General features: G+C 41.3%; 1 protein-coding gene across 3 annotated transcripts in view; it reads left to right on the top strand.

The window, feature by feature from the left end:
* Window positions 1–26,004, top strand: part of CA10 (carbonic anhydrase 10) — a 498,188-nt gene that overhangs the window by 197,324 nt on the left and 274,860 nt on the right. For all 3 annotated transcript variants that reach the window (XM_053892841.1, XM_053892842.1, XM_053892840.1), the window contains one exon: window positions 20,208–20,350. In XM_053892841.1, coding sequence (XP_053748816.1) covers window positions 20,208–20,350 — 143 coding nt within the window. The remainder of the gene's footprint in view (window positions 1–20,207; window positions 20,351–26,004) is intronic.

The following is a 26,004-nucleotide window of genomic DNA, read 5'->3' as shown; positions in this document are numbered from 1 at the left end:
GTAGCTCAGAAGGTCTAGACAAAGTGTTTTCTGCCATGCAAAGATGCATCCTAAAATCAAGACTTTGGTGTAAAACACACCCAAAGGCCTCTGTGGACCAAAGTGGATTTCACGTACAGAAATTCATAAATAATTATGTTCTAAAAGACGAGTAGAAAAAGATCTGTCTTATTGAGACAATGGAAGTATTAATCACTCTCTTTCTTTCTTTCTTTTTTTTTTTTTTACTATTTTTCCCTCTGCTTATCAATCTTTTATATTTCAATTAAGATATCTGAATTGTTCTCATGGACAGAAATGTATGAGTATATATGTGTGTGCATATGAGAACAAGAGAGAGTAAGCAAGAATAAGAGAAAGTGCCATCATATGGTGTGGTGGCATTAACTCAGGATTTGCAGTCAGGATTCTTCATTCATTGATCAAACCATTGATACCCCATTATCACACCATAAGCTACAAGGAATATTAGGACATAAAAACATGGCTTCTGCCACTATTTTCGAGACATTATAAGACGTGGCATAACAGAGATCGAGGATACAACAGAATTTTAGAGGAAAAAGGGAGTACCACTTCATGAGGCAGAAAGGGACATCGAAGGAGATTCCCAGAGGAAGAGATACTTGAAGAATGAGTGGGGTTTTAATGAGTAGGTGGATCAGGCAAAGAGCATAGTTTTGCTGAAGAGGAGAAAGCCCCAGGACACATGGGGGATGACAGTTCTTGTTCAGCTGTTCAGGGGCAGCGGGAAGACCAGTGGGAGGTAAGCCCCAAAGACAGGTTCCTTCCAGACCATGGAGGGTCTTGAAAGCCACGCTGAAGGAGGCCCCAGCAGACCAGGAAGCAGTTATATTCCGTGCCTGGGAAAAGAAAGCAAGGAGAAACTGAATGTTCTAAGATCTCCCAGTAGGTGATTATCCTAGACAAGACAGGAGGTTCAAAAGATATACAGGAGGAATGGAAAGGGACAAACATGGAAGAGACTTCATTCTGCATGTTTTGTGAATCCTGGGTTCCTTTCCTTTGGAATCCTTTCCTTTGCTGTGGTGGCTGATGGCCTGAGCCTTGGGGCCTTTATCAGTTGGTCTTGAGGTCAGCATTGGTGGTATGTTAGCTCTTCCCGCCATATGCTTTTTTCCATATTCCCTTCCACTGTGTGTGTGTGTGTGTGTGTGTGTGTGTGTGTGTGTGTGTGTGTGTGTTTAATACTTTTCCTTCCATCAGCTCTCATCTGTTCTGACTCTCTGATCCAGCACATTCTGTCTCAGACATTCTGTCATCCATCCTGCGAGTGTGTTCGTGAGTGTGTGATCATCAGGGCTGAGTTATGGCTCAGACTGTATGATTGTGATACATGCAGTACCTGTTATCAGGAGCGGCAGAGGTAGAAAGGGGGCGAGAAAAGGAAACACAGGTGACCTGGGGAAAGAATGGGGAGGGAAGGAGGGTAAAAGGCCAGTGAAAAGATAGGGAAAACCAATTTCACCTACCTTGAAATTTTGCAGAACGCTAGTTCCGCTAAGTAGTTTGATCCTGATCCTTTGACGAATCAGCCCCAGGAAATGAGATTGTTAATCCCTGTGTTAAATGGCAGAACTAATTGGTGTGAGGAAAGAAAGAGCAAACTCAGCTCAGATGGATTTAACTCATACCTTCCATAAGATGCTAGTACCCACGTGGCATAAGAGATTCAGCTCTCCCAGAGCTTCTATTCCCAGCCCAGAGTGAGCCTGCCTTTGCTTTAAGCTAAGTTCAGTGTGAGATGACAAAATCAAACGGGTGCCATCAGTTTCAGTTTGTCTTTAAAGAGACAGGAAGGCCGGGGGTGTCCCAGTAGGGACGCTCACCCCTTCCTTGATGGAGCCCCCTCCCCCCCCCACCCCCCCCCACCCCCGCTCCAGGGAGCTAATGCTCTGAGCCCAGGACCTCAGACCTCCAGACACATAAAATGCTATCTCTTCTGAACATCAATCGGCAGCTGAACCCCTCCTGTTATTTGTTTCCTCTTCTTTGGTTTTTCTCAAGATTGGAATAGATTCGTTAGCCAATTAGAATGAAAACCAGCCAATTAACTAAATCCCCATTAACGTCTCTTGTCCAAGGGCAGAGATGAAAAGGAAGAATTCTTGCTCAATATATTGAGGTTTCTTGCGTCTCCTGTTTGGTGGTTGCTAAGTATGATCACCAATTCTCTCTTTACTTATGAGGGGAAGTATCCCCTGCATTTTATTCCTCGGTGTGACCAGATCATCCCAGTTGGCCCAGAAATTTGGAAAGTGGGGGCAGGGAGGCAGTTTTTCTTTATTATTCCTGCTCTCAAAACAGAGGTGATGAGAAAATTAATCTCAGTTTAACAGAATAGAATTCTTTGGAAGGTTAAACTTTGGCCCAGATAAACAGTCTTTGTTTTGTAATTGTTGTTGTTGTTGTTGTTAATTGTGAAAGTACTATGCCTTCATATAGAAAGCTTGGCACATGTGAACACACCTATGTATACATTAGTATCACACCTATGTATACATTAGTATTAGCCAATAATTTCACTATCCAGAGATAACTTCTAGCCATGTTTCTGTTATTTTTCCCCTCCAGTGCCCATTGTTGTATATATTCGAAACAATAATCTATATAAAAATTTGTGGTGTAGTTAAAATTTATGTTAATAACTGCACAAGTATTCTTTATGTGAATGTACCTAATTTACTAAACCATTCCCCTGTTATTGTTGCACATTTTTTTTTATTTTTTACTTAAAAAAATTTTTTTAATGTTTATTTCTTTTTGAAAGAGAGAGAGACAGAGCATGAGCAGGGGAGGGGCAGAGAGAGAGAGGGAGACACATATCTGAAGCAGACTCCAGGCTCTGAGCTGTCAGCACGGAGCCTGACGCGGGGCTTGAACTCATGAACTGTGAGATCATGACCTGGGCTGAAATCAGACGCTTAACCGACTGAACCACCCAGGTACCCCTGTTGTTGTACATTGAGTTTGTTTTCAGTGTTTCATTATTATAAACTATGCTCTGGTGAACATCTCTGTGTGCAAATCATTTTTGGTTTTTAAATGCAGTTTAGGTTTCTGAAGTAGAGAAGAGTGTGGCTTGTTCTGGGGAGGTTAGGGGGAGCTGCTACAGAGGCAGGCCATGAAGAGGTATGGTCTGGTTGCTGGCAGTGCCTATGTCGGAAGCCACATGCTGGTCAAAACCTCATGCCTGGTGTCTTGTCTGGTGCATAGATTCACAAATGCAAAAACAGGATAGTCCCAGTATATCCACAGGTGATCAGGCCGTTGGAACTGACTGGTACTTTTAAAAATAGCACAGGATGATAAATAAGCCATCATGACAATTTAAAATGAGAAAATTAGCACCCTCTTTTCAGTAATAGAACTATTTCTGTCTACCAGCTAAAACAACTTCTTTTTTTGTTTGTTTCTTGAGATTAGAACTTGGGAAAGTTTCTCCAAGGGTTGCTTGGAGGACAAAGAATTAGAACAAAAGAAGGTGAGTGTTGGTGAAATATTACTACCTAATCCCCCTCCCCCGCCCACTAAGAAACAACTTTTTGTGCCATTCTCTCATGGCAGGATGGGAAGCAAAATCCGGGTGTTTCTCTGTTTTATTCTTTCTTATTGACCCTTCAGTTGATAGGTTTTTCTCCTTAGATCTGTCACTGTTTGGGTCACATGGCTGACCTTGTGAATCTGGTAGGTAGACCTACTTTCTCCCAATATATGTTAATTTTATCAGCTGATTTTTCCCATTATTATGGTCTATGAGCAACCAGCATAAGAAGCACCTTGGATGCTTGTTAATAACACAAATCTCTGGACTCCACAGTACATTTATTTTATCAGAATCTCTGATATTAGGGCTCCCTAATCAGCTCTTTTGACAAGCTCCCCACTTGATTGTTTTGTATCCTTAAAGATCAAAACTCAAAGTGAGTAAGTGGCCATGGTTTTTAAGGGGTGCAGGTTCCAGAGCCAGACGCCTTGGCTTTGAATCCCAAGTTGACAACCTACTATCCGTGAGACATAAGCTCCCTCTCCTTCACTGTCTTCACCCGTTTAATGGGGATAATGGTTATATTCACATGATATGGCTGTTGTGAGGATTAAGTGAGTTAATACATATATAAACACTTAGAGCAGGGCCTAAAGTGGAGTTAGCACCGAATAAAGGTTAATTATTCAACCATGGTATTAGTCGATTCTCTGCGTAGCATCCTATAAAGACCATTGACCCTTTAGCCAGCTTCCCCTTTCTGTTTCCCTTTCTTTTTGAACATTTTCTACCCCCCATTTCCTCACTGAACCAGTATTAACTCAGTGCCTCCTATGTTCATGGCTTCTTGCTATGCCCTGACATTGATGCTTCATCAGTACTCTAAGACTTCATTGGTGTACATTTATAATGACCAGTAATCCATCACCTCTGATTGCTTCTGGATTTGGGTGTAGCATCCTGTTTCTTAGAAGATCACAGACAATTGTATTTTTATTTTTATTTTTATTTTTATGTTTATTTTACCAAGGGAACACATGTGCAAGAGAGAGAGAGAGAGAGAGGGTGGGGCAGAGGGAGAGAGAGACAACATTAAGCAGGCTCCACACTCAGCACAGAGCCCATCGTGGTGCTTGATCCCCAAACCCTAGGACCATGACCTGAGCTGAAATCAAGAGTAGGATGTTCAACCAACTGAGCCACCCAGGCACCCCATGATCACAGAAAATTTTAAAAGGGTGCCTCCTGCTGAGAGAAGAGGGTATGCATTCTTATATTTGGTGACCCAGACTTTTGCACAGTGGTTTTTGTTGAACTGCTAACTCACTGATGAAGTTGTGCACTGCTCCCCAGGAAGTAGTAGAAGTGCATGTTTTGAGAACATGCTTTATAAACCTTCAAGTGTTGCAAAAGTGAGAACTCTGCTGATTTTTTCTGATTTCCCCATGCATAGGCAGAGACAGGAAAGGCAGGAGAGGGCAGCCTTATGATGAACCCAGAGCTGGGGTTCAGGTCACTCACAGAGGAAACTTTTAAGGATGTGTTCACTGCTGATTAAATTTCTGAGCAGTCCTTGCTGACTCTTTTGGGCATTGGGGACTTTGAAACTCAAATGATCTTTTAATGTCTTGTCACCATGGACTGGTGTTTCCTTGGGGCAATTCACATTCTTAGTAAAGCCCAGGGAGCCACCAACTATAATGAGGAAACTTCAGATTTTTTACTGTTTCAAAAAGAAGATGTCGGACTTTAATGTCCCAAGCCATTGATTTGAGAGACTCTTCTAAACTGGATCAGTCTCTAAAAGAAAGCTTTACTTAGATCAGCATGGATTTCTTTTGGTGCACTGTCATGGATCTCCTGAGGAGGCTGAAAGTTGGAGTATAGTTTGTTAAGCACCTCACTTTTGTCCTTAGGAAACAATAATAAAGCAAAAGGCGAACATCCGTGCTCTGTTTGAGCAAGCATTACAACAAAGATCTAGATCTTGTGTTTAGTACATGAACCTGAGTAGTCCTGCCAGAAGAGCCAGAATGTATGTACTGAAATTCAGAGAGCCAGCTGACCAAGAGAGTGCTGGTCATTTGTAGGCATACTGAAATGCAAACATGAATGATTAAGAAATGAAGAATGTGTAACAGTTTCCAAGGCACTCCTGCATTCGTTTATTATTGAATCTTTATACAATACCCTGTGGAGATGAGAAATGCCTTCAAAATGGAAACATAAGTACCAGCAGAGTTAGGCATTCTTTAATGTTCTAAAGCCATGTTGACCAATGTCAGAATCTCCGATGGTGGTAACATTCTAGTTCTTTTTGCAGTCTGATCATTTGATGTAGCCTTCAATCCACCTTTTATGATTGTTACAAGGATGGATCAAATATCGGCCCCAGGGCTACACTTTTGAAAGCTCAGAACATACCATGCTCATGGACATACAAATGAATAAAATGCATCTCTGTCTCCTCATTGGCTGACTCATGAAATCCTTTATTCTCCTTCCTACTGCCCACTGCAAATCTCGCCACTCATCCACTTTCTTCCTTTGGTTTCACATCTTGAATCATTCTTTTTTTCTTTATTCCGTGTGGTAAGCCAACTTTGGATGTTTGCCTTGATCACAATACCATCAAATCCCCACCATGTCTGGTATTCATACTTCACAACCTGGATAAATAAGACCGTGTTGCTGGCATCAGGCCTTATCTCCCACTTCATCTGGGGAAAGTGATCAGACGTGAAATAGACATCCTGAGTAAGTGCCTAATAGCAAGGCTGTCACGCAGTGAATGCTCAGTAAAATGACAGATCACCCCACTCCTCACCCTTTGCCTTCTCTTTCACTTGTATATATCAGGTCTTGACTGCTTTTTATGCCTTTTTAAAAATTTTAAAAATTCAAACAGTATTGCCTATGAATTTACTATATCCCAGGCATTGTGCTTAGTGATGGTGATTTAGAGACAAAGGTTTTCTAATCATGTCCATCGTAACTGGGGAGACAGGCATGTACAAAATTGCAAGATTGGAACAGAGGAGTGCCCAAGCTGCACAGGGGTAGGGCATGTGACTCCAGCAGGAAGAGTAGAGAGTAGAGGGAGGAGTGGATGAAGAGGCAGCCTGCATCTTGAAAGATAAGAATGCGCTCTCTGCATGGGCGATTGGAAAGGGTATTCTAGGCATGAAGCCATTGCAGGCAGGGTGTTAGTTGGAACTGCCAGGAGCTTCCTACGGCTGGGCATATGTTTGGGCACTGGGTGGCGAGGAGTGTCAAAATATCACTAAATCTATTTCCCTGCTGGTGTCTTTTCAAATACAAATCCTCTCCATTAAAAGCCCCTTAGAGAGATTTAATTTTGGTCAGTCACTTCATGAATCATCTTTTATGGGTTTGGACCCTATAATCAGGTGCTGTGCTCGGTTTGAGTACCTGATCTTAAAGCGCTTGCTTTGACTTAGGAGATGACATTAATGCATTTGTAAAACTGTGAACAGTATAGCCATGCATAGTTAAGTACGAAATGGTCTGGCATCTGACTGGCTTCGCCAGAAATCCAGAATGATGGCCTTGAATAGTAGAGAGTGACTTAATGGAGGGATTGGGATTTACATTAGGAATTAGAGAATGTGTAGGATTTGATTATGAGAAGGTCAAGAGAGAAAAGAAGAACTAAAATATGGAATCTAAAAATTCTAACTCTTAGAACTAGAGAGTAGACAGGTGGTTGCTAGGGACTGGAGAGGGGGGAATGGGAATAAGTAAGTCACACGACACATAATTTCAGTTATGAGATGAACAACTAATTTACAGCATGGTGGTTATTAATAAACTATATTATGTACTTGAGATTTACTAAGAAAGTAATTTTTTTAAGTTTATTTATTTTTGAGAGAAAGAGAAAGAGGGAGAGAGAGAGCAAGCAGAGGAGGGACAGAGAGAAAGGGAGAGAGAGTATCCCAAGCAGGCTCCATACTGTCAGCACAGAGCCCAGTGCAGGGCTTGAACTCACAAACTGAAAGATCATGACCTGAGCCAAAATCAAGAGTTGGATGCTTAGCTGACTGAGTCATCCAGGTGCCCTCTAGGAAAGTAAATCTTAATTGTTTTCACCTCACACCCAAAAAATAACTGTGGATGTGTTAATTAACTTGGTTGTAATCATTTTACAACACACACACACACACACACACACACACACACACACATATATATAAAATCATCACATTGTACACCTTAAAAAATCACATCATAAACCTAAATATATGTGATTTTTATTTGTCAGCCATATCTCAGTGAAGGTGGAGGGAAAGGAGGACTGAAGTAGGAATGAGCACACTCTGTTGTCGGGAGTATAGAAATGAAACAGAATGATGAGTATCCATTCATTCCACAACTTGTATTAAAAGACTAGTACAACAAGCAAAAGGGAGAAATGGTATACAAGGCAGACAGCATGGTCCTGTGCTCTCTCTTCCATCCATACATTTATGTATCTACCCATTTCATAAGTAGTTATTGAGTGACTACTCTGTGCCAAGCATTGGGGACATAATGGTGGCATCAAACGAGAGCCCTAGGGTCACAAGGAAACACAAATCTAAAGAAACCTAATCCTGACCCTTGCTGTGTACTAAATTCTGTCGTGGACCTCAGATCTGGCACAGTTTCCAGTCCTGGTTTTTCCTTGTGTGCTCAGCTGTCATGCCATTTGTGATGTGGAACTGACCCCGGCTCTGGGGAATTTATTTAAGGAATTATTATAGAGACTAAGGTAGGTGGCAGTGGGAACCTGGATTAGGCTAGAAGTACCAAGGTTGGATAAGGGGCATTTCAAAACAAAGAACTCACCTAGATTTGACTGTTGATAAGATTTTGACAGAGATCTACAATCCGTGAGATGCCTGCATGGTTTTTTACCTGCTAAGAGGAAGCATGTTAATGCACAAGTCAAATAGAGAAGTTACGAGGAGAAATTCAATGTGTCCGTCCTGTAACTATATCGGTGAAGCTAAATCTAGCGTCTCGATAGAAAATACGTTGCAGACATATTGGTCAGTCCACCCTAGCACAAAATCAGAAGACCAGCAGGCCGTTTGTGTGTCTTTGTTCCCTGTTTAGTGACTGATTCTTTTGTGTTTGGGACCCAAGACTCAGTGCTGGCATGAAGATTATGTCTCCTGATGTATCATGAAGATAACAAAGACCTGTTATTTGTGCAAGTGATAAATGCTCTAAATACATGCCAAACTCCAGGCAGATTGGAACAGCTGGATGTTTCTGTGGGATTACACAAATGTGAACCCAGTGAGATGTTGTAAAAGGCTGCCCATCACTGGGAGGGCTGTAAGGCTAGGCTCAGCTGATCTCCACACATCTGGGTCACAGGGCTTTCGTTGTTTGCTTACTTTTTACATTTGTATAAGGGGATGGATTTGTGCACATATACAGAGGGAGTGAGAGGGAAAAGGAGGTGTTTACAGATTCAAATAGGTAAAGGATGGTATATTCCAAGATATCCAGATGTTTTGCAGGATTTTAACAGTGTTTCACCAGATGTTTGAATTTGTAGGAAATTGTTGCCTGTATCTATCAGTGACATTTTCAGAATTTCCAAAGGCTGAGGAAGATCACCTACTTTCACTAGCTAAACGTTTTTTACCTGGCGTTCAATCCTCATGCTCCAGCAGGTTCCAGCATTACAGATCTGTACTTCTTGGAGCCAAGAGGATGCAGCTCTTATATAAATTTCAAGTAGGTCATGTGGTTTTTCAGAGGCATCAGGTTGGTCATTTTCTTCCAAGTTGAATAGGTGGAAATAATTAATGGGCTGGATTATTGACATGCATTGAGACATTCTTCTCCTTGTGGTTTCAATTACCGGCTTCAGTAGACTAATTTCAGATTTTATCTGAAGCAACAGTAATTATACAGGGCAAGAAAAATGTCCACCGAAATACGATCGGATAATGCTTAACACCATTGTTAGGCTTAAATCTTAACCCTAAGACAGACACCCAGGGCTTAATGCCTACATAGACCAGACTGTGTTTTATGCCTTCCTGTGGGCTCTCAAGAATGAGTCATCTAGAGAAAGCAATGAATTCTGAGAAAGCAAAATATTGAGGGGAAAATAATGGTGTCAGTTGAGTTCCACTGAGCTCGGTGCTGGATGTGGGATGTGGGAGTCAGACCTGGATTCGAGTCACCACCAGCTCAGCTGCGTATTAGCTAAATGTCCTCACTGAATGACTCAGTTCTGTGAGCTTCAGTTCCTCATTTATAACATGGGATAAATAATACCTAGCCCTGAGGATGACAGTTATGAATGATTTGATGTAAAGCTAGCCTCTTTCCAGTCTACCACCAGTAGCATAATCCATGACTCAGTGCATAAATGGACTGGCTGTGATGGACTTTGCTCTGTGTGTGTGTGTGTGATTTTAATTTTTCCTTAGATGGACACACGTATCTAGTGAAGTGTATATTTTTTATGATCTTGATTTTGCAAATGAGAGGTCTAAAGCTCAAGAGAAAATGTGTTTGGCTCAAGCCAGTGCACCAGCATTAGAAGAAAGTGTAACACAGGGATGAAAGTCAAGGTTGCAGGCCAGACAACCTGAGTCTGGAATCCTCACTTCTCCACTGTCAAGTTGGGCTGTTTGTTTATATCTTGGGCAATTTAATTAATGTCTTTGTGCCTCAGATACCTATAAGACCTGGTAAGAAAGAGGATAATAGCAAGATCTACCTCCTAGAATATTAAGTGAGCTGATGAATAGAAAATGTCTAGTGTGGTGTTCCACACATGGTAAGCACTCAGTAGATGTGACTGTTATTAGTAGAACCAGGACCTGGTTCTACTGGACCTAAATGCTGTGCTATTTCCATCTCAATGCCCTGTCTTCCAAGGAGTCAATTCTGGGTTTGAGTATGCTTTTTGCACTTCTAGGGCTTTTTGAGGAAAGGGACAAGCACTGTCCTGTCTATCAGGTATGATTCAAATACGTAACTACCTGAAGATAGGAAGATGGGTCAGATAACCTCTAATGACCTGGTGTTCCCAAGAATACTAGATCTGTGTTCCATATCTAGAGTCAGTAATCCTCACTGGTTTCCCTGGAGCTCAGGCATTTTGTGGTCCCCTAGAGGTAGCAGGGAACAAGAGTAGGCTTTTGGATCAGAAAGTCTGATCTTATAAATTACCATAAATATGTTACTATACTCAAGACAATATGGCAGTGATACAGAAATAGACAAATATGTGGAACGGTCTCAAAAGTCGAGAGGCAAATGTGATCTATACCAAAACCTAATATATAATCAAAGTAACATTCATTTTGGTGGAGAAAGAGGACTTATTTAATGAATAATGCTGGCATTATTTACTTTCTACCTGGGAAAAATCTTAGACCACTGTCATAGCATATGCAGATTCATTTCTGATAGATTTTAAAAGTCAAAAATTGTAATGATAAAATTTTTGTTTGTTTTTAGTGTTTACTTATTTTTGGGAGAGAGAGAGTGAGTATGAATGGGGGAGTGGCAGAAAGAGAGGGAGACACAGAATCTGAAGCAGGCTCCAGGATCCGAGCTGTCAGCACAGAGCCTGATGTGGAACTTTAACTCACAAGCCGTGAGATCATGACCTGAGCCGAAGTCAGACGCTTAACTGACTGAGCCACCCAGGTGCCATGATAAAAATTGTTTTTAATCATATAGAAAATATTTATATGATCTGCATTTGGAGATACAACCTTAAGTAACAGAGGAAGCTCAGAAATCTTGTAAAGAAATAGATCAATATAACCAACCATATAAAATTAAAAAATCCCTAAATAGCCCAACACTCGAAGTGAGGTTAAAAGCTAGGTAATAAGCTTGAAGAAAACATTTACTGTACATGACAAAGAGTAAGTGTGTCTACAGTTCAAATTACAACAAAAATTTACATGAAAAATGTAAATAACCCAGAGGAAAATGCCTGAAGAATGTGATCAGAAGAGAAATGCACATAGCTAATGAGCATAACATGCTCAACATCAGCAATGGTTAGGAAATGCAAATTAAATCAATGAGATTTCATTTTTCCCGTTAGATGTCCATAAATAAATAAATAAATAACATCCCATGCTATGGAGATTATGGGGAAGTGGACATACTCATGGCTGATAGCATAAATATTTACAGACACAGCCGGTATCCTTTAAAGGAACCTGGCAGCATCTGTTAAAGCAGGTGCCTACCGTGACTGGACAATACTACCGTTAGGGATCTTTCCTGCTGAAATGAAAGTGTTAGTGCGAAAAGTATACAAAAGCATAGTAAAATAAGATGTAAATAACCTCAATGTCTTATGTTCAGGGAAGCCTGAGAAAAGGGAGGTGCGTCCAAACTATGAGAGTTCTGTTGCCTTACATGTGAACAAGAAGCTCTAGGAAAGACTGACATGGAAGACATTCGTGGCATATTGTTACCCTAAACAAAAAGCACTTTTACAAAGAGAACCTCTCTGAATACAGGGATATGTATTTGGGTGTGTTTATGTGAGCATAGTGAAAGATGCCTGGCCAGGAGTTCACACCGATTACCTCAAGGGTGTCACCGGAAGGAAGGAGAGGGAGATGATTACCCCCTTGCTTTACACACTTGTGTATCACTTCACATGCTATCACACATGCATGCTTTTGTCTGGTTGTTTGTCTGCTTTAAAGAAAGGAACTGATCTCACATTGTAGGCACTTTACTTACTAGCCAAGTGACCTTGGAAAGTCACATAACCTCTTGAAGTCTTAACTTTTCACATCTATAAAATAATGATAAAAGTATCGCACAGAGTTGTGGGGAGGATTAGCAAGATAAGATATGTCAGGCTCGCTGCACAGAGATTATGGTGCATGATCAGCAGACGCAGACTCCCTCTTCCTTCCTTTCTCCTCACCCTCAAGGTATATGTTTTCAGAAGTGCAAGCGAGTCCCCACACCGGAACCAAGTGCAAATGGGCAGATGAAGATGCAATGCACACAATTAATCCAGCAACTTCCAAAAGCCAAATAAAAATGGTTTTCTTTGGAGTTAAAGCCACTGTGGATGATTCATATCACTTCTCGGTCCCCCCATTCATCCAGACATGGAGAGTTCTGGATTCGGGGAATAATTGCACATGGTGCGTTCCGGGTGTGACAGGAAGTGGCCAATCCTATGATCTAGACAGCTCCCTGTTCTGAATCCAGGGTGGGTTGTGTGGGCATCTGAAAGCTGCCTCTCCCCCGCCCCCCATTCTGCCTTTTCCATCTCCAGAATGCTGCAGTGGTGCGTCTAGTATGGGTAGCCACACACCATCCTCCCCCATCCCCTCGCCCAGCTCTTTCTCCAATACTCTTTGAATACTTATAAAAAACACATGATGCTAGACCTTTGATAAACGTGTTCTCACTTAATCTTCCCAGCACCTCTGTGAAGTAACTATCACCCCCATTTTACAAATGGAGAAACTAAGACTACAGAAATTTAGCCACAGACTCAAGGTTCCATGGTGAGGATATGGCAGCTCGTGATCTTTCTCCTCTGCAATACTAACCACCCCCCCAAGTTGGACAAGTTAGATGACCCAGTGGCTTAACTCTCCTTGCATAATAGTTATTTAGATTCCAGTGATAGTCTGTCTTGATTGCTAGGAATGTCAAGTTTCTCTGAGGAAAAACTTTAGACTTTTAACTAGTTATAAGATTTTTGTGGCTTGTAACCTCTATTCGTACTTGCCGGCTGAACTCAAATATCCCCTCTATTAGGAAGGCTTATCTGAACACTTGAGAAAAGGGTCAAGGTCAGAGTCACTTAAGCCTTAATATGGACACACCTTAATTACAACACTTACCATGTTTTATTATAATTATTTCTTAGTTTGCCTATCTTCCCACCATATGGGATATACTTAGGAGTGGCACATTTTTTAAAAATCTGACTCATTGGGGATATTTCATTAGTTTGAAAATGAATGCACAACCTAATGATTATGTGTTAAGTATATGTGTTACTCACAACCCCTGAAAGGTCCCCAAGTGAGAAAATGGGAAGCCCTAGTTAGACACTCTTTACGTAGTATGAATCAGAGTCCCAGCAAAGGAAGAAGAATCCAGAAGCAAAAGAGTTATTCAAATGCTATTCCTCCTATGAAATAAATCTGAAATCAGAAAGGGGCCAAAAGCCTGCAGCAGTGGGTATTTTAAACATGCTTATTAATAATGGCTCAAAGTGGAGATTTATTACAGTTGAGAATAGGGAAAGGGACAGTAAATCAGCATTGGTGAGGAAAAGAGCAAGGGAAAGATAGGAGTTCTTATTTAAAATGTATTCATATGCTTTATAACACTGAAATAGAGACAGCTATATTGAAGTAGAAGGCTTTATTTGTAGGATTGAATTCGCCAAAGATATGTTTTATGCCAGTATTCATTTTCCCAGCTTTCATTTGCTTTCTTTTGGCCGAAAAGTTGGGGGCCTTAGTTTATTGCTTGAAAGCAAGAAAAGATTGCCTTAGCCAAGTCTCTTCATGAAAATATTCCTTGCTTCAAGTGGTGACTTCTAAAGTGCTAGTTGGATCCCAGGAAAATGCTATTTTATTGGCACATATGTTGAAGAGAATAGTTTTTAAAACATTCAATTAGTTCTGCCTTTGAGACAGAATTTAAACCTATCTAAAGCAGTAGGATTAAATTCACGTAAAAACCCAACTGTTGCTTGGGAACCAATCCTTTCCCCACTCAAACTACCCTAAGGATAATCAAGCTCACATGTGGCTGTATTCCAGCCAAGGCAGCAGATACATGCTTTTAATTCATCAATCAGACCTCGGTACTCCCTGGCCTAAAAACTCTCAGTGGCTTTCTAATACATTCGAGTAAAATACAAACTCCTCACTGTGGTCAGCAGAGCTCTGGAACGTCTGTGCCTTGTCTCGACAGCCAGCCTCCTCTCCTCCAGCTTTTTTTTTTTTTTCTTTTTCTCATCTGGTTCATCAGGTTTGTTAACTGGCTTCCTCTGGGTTCCTTGAACATATCAGGCTCTTCTCTGTCAACACCAGTGACACTTCTCTGCCTAAGACCCACTTTTCTCTGCCAGTCTTCAGGAACAACTCTTCTCAGTCCTTCCAGAGAAATTATCCCTGGCCATTCTAGGTTATCTCCCTATCCATGCTTTATTCTGTAATCCATTACCATCTTAATTGTCTCTGCATGGAAGTCATCAGAAGTGCTAATGACACAGATAAACAAGGTCTCCCATATTCCCCACTAGACTGGAAGACCCCTAAGAGCGTGAGCTGTTTGAGCTGTTTCCGTTAGTCGCTAACTACCCACGACTGCTAACAGTGCCTGGCCTGTAATAGGTCCCCAGCAAATATTTGCTGCACGAATTCTCACTGTCAAGCCTGAAGCCTGACATGTTATAGGCTGTCAGTAAACACTTTTTTAGTGAGTTTGTCTTGTTCCCATAGGATTTAGCAAATTCACATAAGCCGCATAAATTAATTCCAAGTGCCCAACTCCCTGCCCGCGACAGCACGGTCTCTGCAAATTCTGCTAAGATGAAAAATAAAAAGAGGACAGATGAATGAAGGAGATGCCTAAGACTAACCTTCTAGGATTAAAAAAAAAAAAAAGTCCCAGGACAAATTTTAACTCTCAATATCAGCCTTGATTCCTCTGGTTCCTTGCTCTCCTGATCTATTTCTTGTTTTGGTGAGAACTTTTTCGTTATTGTGTGGGAGTTACCATGATGTGTTAATAAACTAAACTGGGGCTTTTTTGGTTCACTGGTTTTGAACGAGCAGCTGATAGGTTTTGCTTTGGGTTTTCCAAGGCTCATGTTTTAAGCAGCTGAAATCCCAGTCTTTCATAGCTCGCTGGACCCTGAGCCAAGAGACTGCTTGGGATTTGTGGTTTATGGTAACAATACAGCATTGCCATGGGGAGATGTTTTGGCCAGATAACACATGGTTGTGATGCAGCAGTTAAGTGCCATCGTTTGGGCTCTGCAGAAATTAATTTGCAAAAACATCCCGGTCTGTTGTGTGTTCTAGTTTATATGTAAATTAGAAGATTGTGTGAAAAGGATGGCCCGGATGATGCCATTCAATTTCAGACCACTTGTCCATTAATTGGTTAGAGTGATTCTCACTCAGTTTTCTTTTATGTACATTTACATTATTTTCTTAATAAGGTGTACAGTCAAGCTAGAAAAAGACACAGCATTCGCCAATAAGTCATAATAACTGATGCTTTTAAAGTATGATGGAAAGTCTGCAAATTTGAGTCACGGGGACAGTCATAGAAACTAAGAGAAAAAGAATTCTGTAGCGGTTCTCTAAATTCGGAAGTAGAAGCTGTGCCATAGTATCCTGCAATGCAATTCTGCTCCCAGGGGTGACATGGGGTGTTTATTAACCTGAAGGATCAATAACATGGAGGATGGTTAAGTGTCCGAATGCTGGGGATAATGGTCTGCACAAATCCAGAGGGAGAGTTTCTGACTCTAACGCTTGAAGCCTTAGTTCACATGTCCAGCCTTGTTCTTCAGGTAAAGTGTGCTGGCTTACTCCCATGCCCCAATAAGCATAAGGGATCCCAATAAGGGATCTCCATGCCCTCCTGTCTCCAGAGCCTTCCTCCTAATGCATTTCCCTAGAACCTAGATTACACCACATTTGCAGACATTTGAGTTGATCCTTTTGGTACCTGAGTTCCCTGGACTGGTTTTGACACCTTCATTATTGTCCCAACACCAAACACTGATTCTAAGAGCATTGGCTTCTTTCATTGGACTGTAGAACCTGGCCCAGTCCAGCTGGGCCCAGGACACAACCCCTGGAGCCTCTCTTCATGAGCGGTCATCCCCATTAGATTTCGTTGGGGCCCTGCAGATGAGACCCAAGCTCATCCGCTCTTTCCTGGATTGAAGCCTTTTTTTTTTTTTTTTTTCCTAACACAGTCATAGATATATGGCTTTTTTTTGCTTTTAACATTTATTTATTTTTGAGAGGAAGAGCAGCAGGGGGGGGGGGGGACAGAGGATTTGAAGCGGGCTCTGTGCTGATAGCACAGAGCCCAATGCAGGGCTCGAACTCATGAACCATGAGATCATAACCGGAGCTGAAGTCGGACATTTAACAGACTTCTGAGCCACCCAAGCACTCCCCTGTATGGCTTTTTAAAAATCCTAATTTTATTTGGGATGGTTGACATTCAAAGCAGTTTGATTTGAACCTTGGCACTTGAAATGTATTTTAACTAGCAAATGGGCACTGATGTTACTTTTGATTTACCAAAAAAGAAAGGGTAGCAAAGTCTACAGTTGGCCATGGCAACAATTAACTCTGAAACTCCCTGGCTACAGTAATATGCCCTCCTATGGAGCCTGCTGGGAAGGAAGGGAGGTGGAGAAGTACCAGGAATCTTGAGACCCAGGCATTGGTCCTTACTTTGTTCTCCCCTGCCTCTCCCTTGGCTGCGTGGCCTCGGGTTGAGGACGTCACCCTCTGCTGTTTAGTCCTTGATTTCATGAATGTGTTTAGGCCAGATGATCTCTAACATGGCTTCTGTTTCTGAAAGACAATGAATCCATGGCTGATTTCAAGTGAGCGGTCCAGTGGGGAACAAACGCAGGTACCCCTTCAGGAGCGGAGCAGGGGTGAGCGCCTCCCAGCCTCCCAGCCTCCAAGCCATTCCTCAATTGTCTGAGCAGGTGGTTAGAACCAGACACTTAGGCCTTGATGGTGAAGTGGGAATATAAAACCCTGAAACTGTTTGTCATAAAGAATGCTATGCCCAATAAAAGCAAAGGCAGATGTTCGCATAAAGTTTTTGTTGTTTATGTTTTTGTGGGGGTGCTTTTGGGGTGGGAGGTTTGTTAGGAAGGCAAAGCAGCACCTGCCCACACGTGCTGCCATCTATTAGCAGTCTCGCAGTCCATTTATAGGGTTGGAATTATTTTTGTTAATGATTTTCATGGGAATAGATGAAATGCACTGTGTGCTATAGCTGTAACTACATTTATTGTGCAGCTGCCTTCCAGGGGAAGCCCCCCACACATCATAGGTGGCCCGACTGTCCAAGAGGCTCTGGTCTCACAGAGTGTTAAAAATAAAAGGGGGCTGTATTCATTTCCTACTGTGGCTGTAATAAGTAATCACAACTTAGGGACTTAACACATCACAAATTTATCATCTTACAGTTCAGGGGATGAGGGAGCCCCAAATGAGTCTTATGGGGTTAAAACCAGGGTCAGCATGCCGGTGGTTCCTTCTGGAGGCTCTAGGGGAAGAATCTGTTGCTTCATCAGTTCCAGCTTTTGGAAGTCACCTTAGCTCCTGTCCTCTTCCTCCATCTTCCATGCCAGTATCTTCTTTCCTCTCTGACTCTCTTTCCATCCCTAGAGCTTTTCTCTAAATCTTTGACCCTCCTACCCCTCTCTCTTAAAAAAGATCCTTTTGAATACATTGCGCCCACCCAGACAATCAAGGATAATCATCTCAGTACCCTTAACTTAATCATTTCTGCACAGCACCATTGCCTATGGAAGGTAACATATTAGGATGTGGACATCTTTGAAGGAGGGCCATTATTCAGCCTACCACACGGACTGTAGAGACCAACCAAAGCCCAAGGGATAAATGCCTTATCTAAAGTCACACAACTGATCTGTGGCAGTGCCATGGCTATATCCCTGGAATCCCCACAGTTTCCACGTTGATGTGCATCGCTGACAAAGATAGGTGGGAGCAGGCACTGAGGGAGGTTTTATTTTCATAAAAAACTGGAAATGATTGAGGAATAAATATAGGATTTTTGGTGATTTAAAAATAGTTTAGAGAAGACTTCTGTTTATATATTTTTTAAATACATGTTTAATTCAAGAGCTTCCTTAAATATTATAATTTGGCTAGGGCATGGTACTTTCTAAAGATGTTAAGTGACTTGCAGCTATAATAGAACTTAAATAATAAGGGGAAATGAAAGTGCCAAGGAACACACATACAGGTTCTTCTTTCTACTCCACCTTCTTCTCTTTTACCCCTCTTACTCTGGCCATGGCTGCCATTTTGAAAATCAGTTATAGCTGGAAAACCAGTTCAAGCTCTTTAAACTAAAGGGAATGGAACCAGCAGATATGCTCATTGAATGGGTTAAGCCAAATTAGATATTTTCCTTATTTCACAAGGAACCTCACCTTATTTTGGTGTTGAAACAGGCTTCTAAGAATCTGAGGAACTTGTTTTTGGCTTTCCTCCCACTTCTGCCCAACAATGGCCTGTAACAAATAAAAGGTTCATAGAGTTTTGGATTTCAGTGGTACTAGACGTGCCATCCAGCCCAATTCTTCTCCTGAATTATGGGTCTCTTATAGGCTATCTTTGGCAAGTATTTACCATACTCCTCTCTTGCCTCAATTTTCTCCATCTGTGACATGAGAAGGAATGATGGCTACCGTAAATTAAAGGCTGAATTAAACTTGAGTTCCTGAGAGGACAGGTGCATCTGGGAGGGTCGTGACTTGGTTGTTAGGTTCATCTTCTCTAGGAATCACTCCCGAACTCCACTTGCGCTGCTTCCGGTTCAGTGCCCTCACCTCGAGATTTATAACCCACTTGCCTCATCCTGCAGCCACCCACCACCACAGTGTGATAATTGTTCTTGTACGTAACTCCCTTCCTCTAAATTCAGCCTAACCCAGGGCTGAACATGCACCAGGAGCTTACTGTAGTGTTGATGGACGCTGTGGGTGGATGAGCTAATGATGACCATATAATCTCAAGGCCACGTAGAGATGGATCCAGAGCCTCAGTGGAAATACTGAGCTGGGGGTGGGGGGTTGGGCAGGAAAAGGCTGAAGATATAGTCTGTGATCTTCCATGACATGAAATTAGTAACTGGCTCCCCACTGCTCTGCTGACTTTCTTAAACAGAAGAAAATAACTGGAAATTGCCATAGAAATTTATTTCTGTCAATGTTTTAATGTGATACTGAAGAGGAGTAGACATTTCCCCTTTGGATATTTGGACTCAGTACTCCCAAGTCATTTTTCTCTTCCTATCAAGTGAATGCATTCTTGAGCTGCTGGTACATTAGGTTAGTGACACAGTGCTGGACTAAACAAAGACAGAGTCATGTTGCTGAGCTCCTGTCTGGCATTGATTGGGGTCATAAAAGTAATTCACTCCCTCAGTTTGGTTTCGACAACCCACAGAATACATAATACCTTGCATATGTCGAATGCTACTTTCTTTGAAAAGCTTTCAATACCTACTATATAGGACAAGGTTGATTCCCACATCATTCCTGCCACACAGAAAAGTGGAGCATCAGCTCAGGAATTACTAAAACTCTGGTGTACCTCCACATGAAAAGATGATGCAGGTGGACTATGCTGTCTTCCCATTAAGGTGTTAATGCCAACTGTACTCATCCAAGAGGCCACAAGGTGAATGGATCTGACACAAAAAAATCTGAAGGTGGACCTTAGAGAAATTGACCAAGATCCAAGTCAGGAAAATACCATAACAACACCCAGGGGTCTTTATGGGTGGGAAACATTAGGTGTCTGTCTCTGATGTCACCCTTTTTGTGCCATGGCCCTTTTGCATTGTTTCTCAAACCTTCCACCTGGACTAATCCTACAATTGTTTGTTTGTTTGTTTCTAGTTCCTTCTTTCTGGGGATTGGTGAACTCAGCTTGGAACCTTTGCTCTGTGGGTAAACGGCAGTCGCCAGTCAACATAGAGACCAGTCACATGATCTTCGACCCCTTTCTGACGCCCCTTCGTATCAATACTGGGGGCAGGAAGGTAAGCAGCCATGTTGCTTCCATTGTGAAGTTGAGGGCACCGAGAGATGCCGATTCTGAAAGCTAGTCTTACAGGTCTCCTTCTCTGTGATGAGTTTGTCTTTCCACCTAGGAGTGAAATCAAAGACCTCAGGCTTACTGCCAACAAATATAATTATGTCTAAATTGTACTTTCTCTCTCTAGCTGGTCAAACCCTCATGCTTCTCTAATTACTTTGTACCCCCTGGAGGTTGCCGGAGGCCCTATCCCTCAGTACCTCATGAAGGTCAGAAAGCAGTGTTGCTTCCCAAGCATATCACACTGGGAAAATCTCTCCTCTCAGAAACCTCTTTACTGGGGCTTCTTTTAACTTCAACAAAGTGAAAGAATAATTTGTTTAACAAAAGTAAAATCAGATATTTATCATTTTGGAAAGAAAAACAAACAAAAATCACCTTAGATGATTTATAAGAAAATCAATAATTAATCTTCCTAGGGGCATCTTGCTGGCTAAGAATCCTAACTTCTGCACAGAAATGCTGAGTTGTGCCTTGTCATTCTCATACCAGTGTCCCTTCCCCCCCACCAACCTCCCTCGATGCACTCCGCCTTCATGTGTGGAAGGGCATGATGCCCATGGGGATCTTCTCGTCACTGGGTTCTAGCGTTTCTCTTGTGGGCTAATTTCTTTTTGGCTACCTTTTACTGTTGAGTAGATCATTGAAAATGGAAAACACACACACACAGAAAATTGTGTTTGAAGGTGATTTAGTTATGGCGAACTCAAGAGGAATGGAAAATCGTTTGTGTCCAAGAAATTAGGATTAAAATTATGGACAACTTTGTTACTGCCGGCAGCTGATTCTCCAGGGTTTGCCTTTCTTGGGCTCTGCTCTCTACATCCGCAGCCTGTTTACCTCACTTATCATGGAATCTATAAGAATTTTTGCCCCCTTCTGATGTATTGGAATATGTTTTTTCCTATTACCTGTCACCAAAACACCAACCAACCAAACAAACAAACCCAACGTCGAATGACTTATTTAAGAGTTGTTAGTGGCTTTGACTCCAGTCACAAAGTGAGTTCTAAAGACATTGCACGTGATTGTAACTATTTCTCTATGTAGTATCTGTGTGTTATTTTAAATAGGACTTGAGAAGCATTTGTGTAGAAAAGTCCTATGTAGGTCATGTAGTTTATTGCTCTGATTCCACAAAAATTAACCTATCCAAATTATTGGTCCATTTGAAGTTTTATTTTTACAAACTCTAAAGGGAACTTAACCTGGGTTCTACACACACCTCTCTTATTCAAGTCACGAACATGGGTAGGTCCACTGACCAGTAAAGGACAAGTTGAGCTTTTGAGTACTCAGTCTTTCTTTCCTTCTTGGGGAGGATGATGGAGGGAATAATTTGTGTCCTACACAGAGGGAGAAGCAGTAAAAATTCAGAATGAGAGGTGGGACCTGAGTTCCAGAAATTAGCTGAAAGGTAACCAGCAAGACTGAAGCCCAGAGACCATAGAGGTATAGGCAGGAGGAACAGATGGAAAAGGAAGATGGAGGCCAGATCTAGAGGCTGTGTGAAGGAGCTGGATCTTTTTCCTGAGTTATGGCAAGCGAATGAAGCATTGTTCAGTCAAGAGCACACTGGGCACGGGATGGGAAAGGTGGCGATCTAACACAGGAATGGATACATAATTCTCACTTTCTATCAGCCCATCTTAGAGGAAAATATTGATGTGAAAGAAAAAAATAACTAATTCAAGCCTGCTTCTCCCTTAAATTTATTGGGAAAGAAGAGATGGGGGAGACAGCCTAGTGTTAAAAAGCACTCCTATGTTTTGGTTTGATATTTTTGTTGTTGTTGAAAGTGATATATATATTTTTTTTTTATGTTTCCAATTCAGTAAAGTGTACCTGATCCAAATCAATTTTCAAAAGCACTGGAGTTTGGAATTTTGGAAACATTTACTTTTGACGATGTAAATATTTATATCTGGCACGATTTGTGTTGTCAGCTGTTTGAAAAGCTGAGAACTGTCTGATGGTTTCCTTTGCATTAGCAAAAGGTGGAAAATAGAATAGAGATAGTAGTAGGACCAACTGGTAATGAAATGTCTAAACTTGATAGACAATAGCTAAATCACGTTTGCAAGCTTTTTAAAGGTGGTGTTTAATGACTTGGAGACTTATTTTGGAATGAGTATTCAAATGACTGCTGTGAATTTAGTTTTGCCTTGAAGAAATATGTATCCAATTCAAAAGGTTTAAAAGACTGGGAGGTTTTGGGCAAGGTACCACATTTTGAAGTCTGAGATCAGCTGGATATCAGCATGTTAAGTGTATCCCAGTCATTATGTGTTTTATGTCACATTTTTATCCATGAGCATTATTCTTGCTCCTGTTTAAGTGTACCTTATGCATAATAAGCCCATGAAGTACCCTTGCTGTGATCTCTGACTTGTGTTACTATGTTTGTTTTTTTTCATGTATTTGGCCTGACATAGGGTTCAGATGATGAATTACGGCTTATCTTAGCATGAGCAAGGGCTGAAATTTACCCCGAATGCAAGAATACAAAGAATGATAATAGTTACATGACAATCAAAACATATGATGTCTTGGATACAACAGAGTATATTCATTATACTTGAACAGTGATAGTTCTTCTTTTTAGGTTGCTTATTTTCAATGGTAATTCTTAAGCAATGTTTGGTGTTTTGTGTGTGTGTGTGTGTGTTTTTGTTTTTTTTTTTTTTTCTTGAAAGAGAGTATTTGTTACCCAGTTGTTTGCATCTGACACATAGGATTCTTATGGGCAAAATTTAAAATGACTGTGCTTTTCAAACAATACTCACTTGGGGCGCCTGGGTGGCTCAGTCAGTTAAGTGTCTGACGTCAGCTCAGGTCATGATCTCACAGTCTGTGAGTTCGAGCCCCGCATCGGGCTCTGTGCTGACAGCTGAGAGCCTGGAGCCTGCTTCAGATTCTGTGTCTCCCTCTCTCTCTGCCCCTCCACTGCTCATGCTCTGTCTCTCTCTGTCTCAAAAATAAATAATAACATTAAAAAAGTGTTTAAAAAAAACAATACTCACTTAAGTTTAGGTTGCATATGGACATAACAATTTTACCTTGGAATCCATCTCCCACCCTTGACCCCCATTCAACTTAATTCCCAACAGTCTAAACAGTTTTTTAAAATCTTGGAGATAATTAATCTATTCTAGATAAAGCTCCTGAGTCAACTCAGGAATCAGAGTGGGCGGGTGGAGATAATTCTTCCCTCATGATCTCAGATCATTTAACACCCTATATGTAGGAAATTGGATTATGATGTGTTTTTAAGCTGGGTTCAAGCCTGATTGACTGTTTTAAAGATGGACACCCTTGGTAGTCAATGGGCATGTACAGATTCACATGTGGTCTTTTTCCCCCACACCAAAGTGAGTGTACAATATGTGTTTGTGTATTAATTTTCATGTGCTATTCACGTAAGTCAGCTTCTTGGTAATTTGCATACAACAGTGTAAAGTGTGAATGTTATTCACAGCAAAATCTGAGTGGTTGGCTTGATCATTTTGGGGGTGCAGAAATTCCTCTAGATATGTGCCTGGAGTATTCTCTGACACAGGTGAGTGCTGGAGGGTTTCTGGATTAAGAAGTGGGGTTAGCCTTCATGGAAGACGTGGTTTGTAGTAAAAGAAGAAAACACGTATTAAAACTGAGTCAAAAATCACATGCCGATCCTGCCATTTTAACCAAAAATTAGTTTTGGCATTTTTCCTCACCTTTTAGCTCTTTTGATAAAATGGACATCTCAGTAGTTAGTGACATGGGAATTGCTCATGATATGTTAAATGTAAAAGATAGCATCTAAAGTCATTCACTTCATGATCCCAATTTCATTTAAAAAGTACCCATGCTATGGGGCGCCTGGATGACTCAATCATTTAAGCGTCCGACTTCGGCTCAGGTCATGATCTCAGTTTGTGAGTTCAAGCCCCGTGTCGGGCTCTGTGCTGACAGCTCAGAGCCTGGAGCCTGCTTCAGACTCTGTGTCTCCCTCTCTCTCTGCCCCTCTCCTGCTTGTGCTCTGTCTCTCAAAAACAAACAAACAAACAAACAAACAAATAAATAAATAAATAAACCCATGCTATGCATAGAAAAGAGACCAGGATTAAATGTGATGTTGTTTTCTTTCTACTTTCCTGAAGCTTCTAGATTTTCTATGACAAGCTTGCATTAATTTAATAATCTGAAAAACACCTGTTTTTTTTTTTGTTTTTTTTTTTTTACTTATCCTTTCAGTTTAGGCAAAGATATACTTACAGTTGGCAAATATGGTAGTTGGAATAATGCCCTCTCCTAAAGGTATGCATCTTCTAATCCCCAGAATTTGTACATATGTTATCTTACATGGCACAAGGTATCTTGAAGGTGTGATTAAATTAAGCATCTTAAAATGGGAAGTTCATCTGATATCATCCAGATAGACCCATTGGAATCACAGGGTTCTTACAAGGAAAAGACAGAGAGGCAGGAGAATCCAAGGCACAGAAGGGGATGTGACAAAGGAAGCAGAGGTCAGAGTGATGTGTTGCCATGAGCCAAAGAATCTGGGCAGCCTCTAGAAGCTTGAAAAGGGCAAAGAAACAGATTCTTCCCTATAGTCTCCAGAAGGAACACAGCCCTGCTAAATCCTGGATTTTAGCCCAGCAAAACTGATTTTTTACCTCTGACTTCCAGAATGTAAGATGACCCAGAATATAAGGCAGGATTAATTGCTAGCCCATGCCACCCACTGGGATGGATCTGAGGACTAAAGACCTCAGCTGCACTTCTCTCCACCCCCATTTATGCCAGGCTCCCTCTAGGGAGAAGTCACAGACCAAGACAAGACTGTTGACTCAGTCTGCATAAGCCAGCCTCCAGGCCACAGAGCAAGGTGAAGGCAGATTGGAAGGGGCAAACAGATAACATCCAACACAAGGCTATACATTTTATCTATGTGACCATTTCCAAATTTCCCATTAAATGAATATGAGGTAATAAAACTCATCATTACCTATCAAATTAGGTATAAATGTCTCGGCCTGGCATTCACAGTCCTTGTAAGATGGCCCCAGATCTCCCCTCCAGAGCCTTATTCCTCTTGCATGTTATGTCTATGTTTTGTTCTCAGTGAGATTGTAATACTTTTTTTTTTTAATTGACTGTATCTCACCTTCCCCTGTGCTTTGGACACAACATAACCCTTCACCTGATGTAACTCTGTACCTTAGCAATCCCCATCCCTACCTTTTTATTATTCAACCTCTCTGGTACCAGTGTTACCTCCTCCATGATACTCCTCTTGATCTCTTTAGTGGATGGTGAAATCTCTCATCATTTGACTTCTTAAGTAACTTGCTTGTATTTCTTTTAGGACCTAACCTTGGCCTATAGTATATTAGTTTTACTTGCCTTGTCTCCCTGTCTTCAATTAAGGGCTCCTCATGATAAATGTGCTTTCATATTTTCATTTTATATCTGTGGGGTTATCTGTGACAGTGCTGGTTGATTTGAACTGAACCGAGATTATCTTTGATTACCAAACAAATGGTTTATGTGGACTTAGTTAAAAGTTGCTTTGACTCAAGGCAGGAAAAATATGAGCAAGTCCCATGATGA

This window comes from Panthera pardus, unplaced genomic scaffold, assembly GCF_024362965.1.
Source record: "Panthera pardus isolate Hobbes unplaced genomic scaffold, ASM2436296v1 HiC_scaffold_3, whole genome shotgun sequence".
Lineage (NCBI taxonomy): Eukaryota > Metazoa > Chordata > Mammalia > Carnivora > Felidae > Panthera > Panthera pardus.
The sequence above is the reverse complement of the archived record's forward strand: the minus strand, read 5'-3'. Positions and strand labels throughout refer to the sequence as shown.